The sequence below is a fragment of the Haematobia irritans genome, chromosome 4 (genome assembly GCF_050003625.1).
Source record: "Haematobia irritans isolate KBUSLIRL chromosome 4, ASM5000362v1, whole genome shotgun sequence".
Lineage (NCBI taxonomy): Eukaryota > Metazoa > Arthropoda > Insecta > Diptera > Muscidae > Haematobia > Haematobia irritans.
In genome coordinates this window covers 86,023,987-86,031,596 of record NC_134400.1, presented here as the reverse complement: position 1 = coordinate 86,031,596, position 7,610 = coordinate 86,023,987, and the positions used below count along the sequence as shown (strand labels likewise).

The 7,610-nt window shown below is 35.4% G+C and overlaps 1 protein-coding gene across 1 annotated transcript; it reads left to right on the top strand.

The window, feature by feature from the left end:
- The first annotated feature begins 3,966 nt into the window (after positions 1-3,966).
- LOC142235647 (uncharacterized) lies at positions 3,967-5,494 on the top strand. Its single transcript, XM_075306911.1, has 4 exons — positions 3,967-4,318; positions 4,501-4,727; positions 5,014-5,144; positions 5,398-5,494. Exons 1-4 carry the CDS (start codon positions 3,967-3,969, stop codon positions 5,492-5,494), a joined length of 807 nt encoding a protein of 268 aa, XP_075163026.1.
- The last annotated feature ends 2,116 nt before the right edge of the window (positions 5,495-7,610 follow it).

Genomic DNA, 7,610 nt, shown 5'->3' with positions numbered 1-7,610 from the left:
CCGCTTTTATATTTGAAGGTGTCCGTCAACTTTACTGTCCTGTCATTTTACTGTCCCAACTCTAAAAAGAGTATAGTGCCCTTTCGCTATTTTTATGAAGACCCCTGATTTCTTTTAACGCACCAAGAAAAAAATTGTTCCCATAATGCCAAAATGATAAACAAAACACATGTCCACACATACATAAAATGCTGCTCTCAAGGCGAAAACACATGCTTTTTTTCAAATGTCTATTCTCTTGGTTCCGAATGTCCATTCTCTTTATTCAAATTAAATAATATTTAGAAATAAGCATATCAAATTTTTTGGGCTTATCATAAAACAGTTTTCCGAAACAACATACAAGAGGTTTCTCAGAAATTGCTCTCTTTTGATTCTCTCGCTCTGTTATGTTGATATCTTTGGTCAACCCTCCCGGTTTCCATCTCTATTTTTTTCTCTATAATCGCTCTCTCTCTCTCTCTCTCTGTCGCTCTCTGAATAAAATATCACAACATATATATGTTTACTCGAAATTTGTAAATTTATATATGTTTACATTCACACATATTATTTTTATAAAACATTCATGCCCCAAACATAATATATTCTAACATATTAACATATGTGTTTAGTTTAGGAACATTACATGTTTGCACTTAAATATATTGTGTTTAAAAATTGTGCCCGAAACACATTTTGTTTATATCGGAACATATGAAAAACATATTTTTCTAACAGTGTAAGCATCACTCGAAATTGTTTCTGTTGTTTATTTCTCTCAGAATTGGTAGAAATTCCCTCTCTATAGTAAAATTATATTATTGGACCTAAACCCAAAAGGGCCCAATCATGTACATTTGAACTGCCATTTAGAAAACAATCATTAAATTTTATATTAATTATAATTTAATAAAATTTAATTTAACTTAACTTCGTTACTTGAATGAAAAACTAATCCAACTTTTATAACTTCAAACTATATCAGAGTAACCCACTTTAAGTTGATATGAGGACGGAGACATTTCCCATGCCCGACATTTTGAAACTTGTAAAAAATTTCCTCAATGTGCTTGAAGGCACGCAAAAAAATAATTCTTTTCTCTCGAACGAAATTTTAGACAAACAAATATCGTATCCCATTTGTTTTCGCTGTAAGGAAGTTTGTTTGGATTTTAGGTTAGGTTAGATTAGTTGGCAGCCCGATGTATCAGGCTCACTTAGACTATTCAGTCCATTGTGATACCACAATGGTGAACTTCTCTCTTATCACCGAGTGCTGTCCGATTCCATGTCAAGCTCAATGACAAGGGACGTCCTTTTTATAGCCGAGTCCGAACGGCGTTCCACATTGCACTGAAACCACTTATTATACATAACTGAGGTGGGATAATCCACCGCTGAAAAACTTTTTTGGTGTTCGGTCGCAGCAGGAATCGAACCCACGACCTTGTGTATGCAAGGCGGGCATGCTAGCCATTGCACCACGGTGGCTCCCTATGCAACAGTAAAAAATTGGGTTTCTGAATTTAAACGTGGTCGTACAAGCGTTGAAGATGAACCACGTAGTGGACGTCCAAAAACAGCAACAACAACAGAAATTATAGCCAAAGTGCATGATATGGTATTAAATGATCGACGAATAAAAGTGCGTGAAATTGCTAATATCATGGGCATCTCAAATGATAGAGTCCATTTAATTTTGCATGAAGAACTACAGATGAAAAAGCGTTCTGAAAGATGGGTGCCGCATTTGTTAACAGTCGATCAAAAACGCATAAGAATGAACATTTCTCAAGCTTGTTTGGATCGTTTTAAGCGAAATAAAATGGCTTTTAAGCGTCGTTTCATAACTGTTGATGAGACAGGGATCAACCACTATACTCCAGAGACAAAAGAACAATCCAAATAATGGACTGAAGCTGGAGGAAGTGCCCCAAAGAAGGCAAAAACAATTCAGTCGGCTGGTAAGGTTATGGCAACGGTTTTTTGGGACTTCAAACGTATTTTATTGATTGACTATCTGCAAAAGGGTAAAACAATAAATTCAGAGTACTATTGCAACCTTTGTTGCATGGCAAGTGGACTAAGACACCATCCCACAGCATGGAGTCCTGGGGCGTAGATGGAGGACAGCTGCTGCAGACTGACAGTTAGAGGGCCCAGTGAGGATGGCATATTAGAGCCACCTTGTCTTGGGTGCTAGACGCGGCACCAGATATGCCTTTGCCTCGAGCGAGGGTAATAATGGTTAATGATTAAATTATATTATTTATAATTGGCTTAATTTTTGGAGAATTTATATTATTTTTTTTTTTTTTTTGGTTCCACGGCAGTGGTGTGGCCGACCGAACAGGAAATAAAATGTGAAGGTTGACAGGTATTCGGGCATGGTTGACAAAGTGGTGCCAAGTTAGAGAGTCGTATGCGAGTAAAGGCTAATGGACCTGTTGTAAAGGAAAATGGAGGGTAAACACGAAAATTGTTGGTAGGTGATAATACATAGGGAAGTAAATAAAAACAAACATGACGCGAACAAAATTGAGGGAAATATCTGGAGCGTCAGGTTGGGCCATATAAAAGGGCTAGACGCCATAGAGACGATCATTCTCGCCAGTAAACTTAGTCAGTGTCGGTGACAATATTAGTGACCCAGTCAAGAAGAAGGAACAACTCTGGTTCATTGGTGCCAGAGGTGAATACAAACCAGAAAAAATGTTAAATAAAAAAACTCATTATTTCAAAGTGTTTGTTGAAGATGCAATTACAGTTGTAACCCACTATTTTGAAGACCTTGAGGAAAACTGTTTTAATCAAGGGATAGAATTGCTAGAAGTGTATTGAAGTTTCAGGAGATTATATTGGAAAATAAAAATATTTTTGAAAAACTAACTATTCTCTTTCATTGGTAGGCTAAGAAGATTCCGAACCGCCCTCGTACATACTACTATATTACATATGTCAAAAATGTCTTATTAAATAAGTCAGAAAAAAAATATTTTTTTATTGGAAAAATAAAAATTTTCTAACAAAAAAACTTTTTTGTTGATACAAATTTGAAATTTTCGAAGAAATCAAAAATCTCTAACCAAAGAACAACATTTTCTATACAGGCTTTTCAAACTGAATTTCCCCTCTTTACGCGAAATTTACAGAAGAAGGTTATTCAAATAATACTGTGTACATGATTTTTCGATATCTGGTGGGAGAAGGAAAACTCACCTTTGGAATAGTGAAAAATTTAAATTTTTTAATTTTACTTAGAATTAATACGGATGTTATGAAATGAATATAGGGTACGTGATTTTTCGATGTGGTCGGGGAAGAGAATCTCCCCCTTGTCCAACTTTTTGAATCATGTTACCGTCTAAACATAACATTTTACTCTTGAAATATGTTTTAGGTGATCATATTCCTTCTCTGGGCGTAGGCTACATCTCTTTTTTGGACATTTGAAATCTAGCTTTTGTATGGAAGTGTAGAGCATAGACCCTATATTATATAGATGGTTCATCCGTGTCAAACGATGTTTGACAGTTCCGAAGATTAAGAATAAACGAAGAAAAGCACGCTTACATTCTCTTTCGTTTTACTTTTTGTAGTTTGCCAATTTTACATAAAATAAGAACGTTTATGATGCACCAGAAGATTTATAAATAAATTAAAACCTCAAAAAGCTCATGTTTGCACAAAAAATTGTGACCAAAACCGCGAAAATACGAAATTTAATTTTGAGCAGCATTGCTCTTTATGAACAACACAAAAGCAAATGCCGGGAAAATTTATGTTTGGAACTGACTCTTTACGAAAAAATCAAAACGAAATGTCAGAAAATTAATTTTTGGAGCTGACACATTTTTTCCCGGAGACAAGTGGATCATCTATATAATATAGGGTCTATGGTGTAGTGTAAAAAACAGTATTAGAGAAAGAAATATATTCATATATTACGGAGCCTACAACGCTACGTTACTGTAACATATATTGATGTATGCGGATGATGTGAAATTATTTTCGTCCATTAGTACGACGGTTGACTCTTGTCGTTTACAGGGAGATCTGGATCTGGTTGTTCGCTGGTGTGACATTAATGGAATGTGTCTCAATTTCGGCAAATGCAAGAAGATGACCTTCTTTCGGTCCAATGCTTTATTGACGGAATATTATATTGACAACGTTAAATTGGAAGACGTTCAAATATTTAATGATTTAGGTGTGTTATTTGATCGCAGACTGAAGTTTGATTCTCATGTTGAGTCAATTGTCTCCAGGGCTATGTCCACACTGGGTTTCATTAAGAGATGGTCGAGGGAATTTAATGATCCTTACCTTTCGAAACGTATCTATACCTCACTTGTCCGTCCGATCCTGGAATATGCGTCTGTCGTTTGGTCTCCCAGTTATCAATGTTATGTTGATAGAGTTGAATCGGTTCAGAAGAGATTTCTACTTTTTGCGTTACGTGGTTTAGGTTGGACTGATCCTCTGGATCTCCTTATGTAAATCGCTTGAAATTGATAGATTTACCGACTCTGGAGCGAAGACGTTTAGTGTTTGATGTAATTTTTATTAGTAGACTCCTGAAAGGTGAAATCAACTCACAGCAATTGATTAGTAAACTTGACATTAATGTTCCTTCAAGTGTTACGCGACAATACATTCCATTGAAACTACCCGTCGTTAGAAATAATTACGAGGAACACAGTTCCTTTTACCGCCTCTGTAGACATTACAATGAATTTAGCAACGTATTTGATTTATCTGATCCGATTCATATTGTTAAACGAGTTTTGATACACGTCGTCCAGCATCGTACACCACTTTAAGCTTTGCCATGGAACTTCGTTATAATTCTACCTAAGTCTTTACCCCGTACCCTGGAAAATAGGCTGTCTCGAGAACTGTTCCAGTAAAATTCTCTCCTGTTCTGATCGCATCACTGTTCCTGCCTTCCAACTTGTTCCTGCTAACCTATATCATCTGTCAGCAAATTGTTCCTGCCTCTACCGTTCTATTTGTCTCTTCAATTTACAGCTTCCTGATTTACTGTTTCCTGATTGTTGTCTCACCAATTCCTATAATCTGATGGATTCGAATGTTCCTGTCACCAGCTTACATTTTTGTTCCCGTTTGTTACAATCCCGTTATTATGCCAACGTACACCAGTTTTTTTTCTTCTCAACTTCTTTTTTTCTGGTCGTAATTGTCACATTTTAAAGAAGTTGAGTCTATCTATTTTGTTCATTTTATCCAGTTTTTTATCCTTACTTAATTTTTTTCTGGTCCGCATTTTTTGTTTTACGTTAAAATAATTATAAACTTATTGTACTAATGAATTTATCTTCAAGCTGGCTTACCATAGCTGAATGAATAAATGAATATATGAATATTGGATGAGTTCTCTTTTCAACATTTAAGAGCAGCGGCAATAAAATATTTAAGCGGTCCACCGACAAGAGTGATCAGCGAATATTTGTCCAGTGCAGCTGGACGTATTTTTTCCCAACAAAGATAGAGTTTGCATGGAATGAATATCGAAATACTGAATTTCGAATACTAAAAAGTTCTTAAAGAATATTATAACACTTGGACTATTTTTTCGCGGAGAACATGTAACATGTTTGTCATTTCTATGAAAACATGTATATAAATTCGGCAAGCATGTAATGTTGCCGAGAAAACAACATTTGTGCAACAAATGTTCGCCGTGAAAGAGTATCAATGTGCTCTTAACACAAGTTTGGGGTTATCATGATCATTCTCTGGGTGTGGAACCAAAACTACAGAGAACCATCACGAAAGGGAATGTAGAATCATTTTAAAATATTTTACCAACAACATTACCAGTGGCGACTTGATACAATTGAGTTAATAATTTTAAAAATTATTAAACATCCCAGCAAAAAAGTGTCGCAAAAAAGTAGTGAAAATGTTCATTTTAGATATGCAAGTGGTGCAAAATTGTCGAAGACATGGGCTTGTCATAGGACGGATGTCCACCATTTCAACAGTCGCTGCACTGATTTTACATCACTTCTTATGGTGTTATCCGAATTCAGTGTTTTGGATTTGAATTAAAATATTTTGTGATATTTTACAAAATAAATATTTTTTATACTTTTTAATGCATGGAATGGATTTAGAATATTTTTCGACAAAATTTAAATAATTTTATTAATTCTTAATCTGTTTTCAATCTATTTGAAACCAAAATGTTAAAATTATCCATTAAAAATATGAAAAAGCGAGTTATAAAAATTTTAATTGAAATAAATTTTTGAAAGTGTTTTTACAGTTTTACAGTTTAGAACAGCTTCCAAAATGATTTTGAAGTAGCAGACTACGTTACAAAAATAAATTAATGTTTAGGGTCATACTAAATTCAAAATTTATTCATTTTGGAAAATTATTATATAAAGGGTGGTTAAAATTTAAAGGGCCGATGTTGATTTTGAATATGCCGTTAATGTGCCGAGTTATTTCATCCTTTAGCTCTTGAATTGTTGCTGGCTTATCGACGTACACCTTTTCTTTCAAATAACCCCAAAGAAAAAAAGTCCATGATCTTGGCGGCCAATTGACATCGCCATTGCGTGAGATAACACGGCCATTGAATTTGTTGCGCAAAAGAGCCATTGTTTCGTTAGCTGTGTGGCAAGTGGAACCGTCCTGCTGAAACCACATATCGTCCACATCCATACCTTCCAATTCGGGCCATAAAAAGTTCGTTATCATCTCACGATAGCGAACACCATTCACAGTAACTGCCTGACCGGCCTCATTTTGGAAAAAATACGACCCGATGATGCCGCCAGCCCATAAACCGCACCAAACAGTCACTCTTTGTGGGTGCATTGGTTTTTCGACAATCACTCTTGGATTCTCATTCGCCCAAATGCGGCACTGAGGTGAAAATGTGCCTCATCACTGAAGATGATTTTCTTCGAAAATTGATCATCCACTATTGCCATTTCTTGAAACCATTTAACACGTAGTTGGATTGTGTATCTCTCCATGGTTCAAATTGAGTAAGTCTGAAATAGAGAAATGTCAAATAAAATTCGGAAAAAACTTGGCGTTTAGGTGTGGTTCACATTCAACATCGGCCCTTACAATTTAACCACTCTTTATTTTGAAATATTTGTGTAAAACTTATTTTCCTATGTGAGTTCCCGTCGCCAGAAAAATTTGGAAAATATTGACTACCAATAATTTGTTGCAGTCAACTTCATGAACTAAAGTAAAGATAAATTGACATATGCAATTTTCGTTGACTTTTTTTTAATTTCTGATAAAACAATTTATAGTTTAAGAAGCTGTTGCTTATTTGTATTCAAACCCCCATAAAATTACATGCGATTACTGTACATTTGTTTACATCTCACCTCAAGGGAGATGTAAATGGGAGTCTACAACAGCTCTGATGTGTGTCACCCCATCCAAATTGACTGAATAGTCTAAGTGAGACTGAGACTTGTGACCCAGAACACATCTTTGGTAGCAAACATTTGAACACTAACTATCCATGGAGAATTACATATGTCTGTACTGTATTTGTCAACATTTTTGAATCACATTTCCCAGTGTGCATCACAATTCATTGACCTCCTGCAATCTTTTCCTATTCCAAT

Excerpts from the sequence above, each read along its gene's own strand:
- LOC142235647 (XM_075306911.1), top strand. The coding sequence starts at position 3,967 with ATGTATGCGGATGATGTGAAATTATTTTCGTCCATTAGTACGACGGTT. Across the intron at positions 4,319-4,500 it reads TGATCCTTACCTTTCGAAAC|ATTTACCGACTCTGGAGCGA; the intron begins GTATCTATACCT and ends TGAAATTGATAG. Across the intron at positions 4,728-5,013 it reads ATTACAATGAATTTAGCAAC|CTTCCTGATTTACTGTTTCC; the intron begins GTATTTGATTTA and ends TTCAATTTACAG.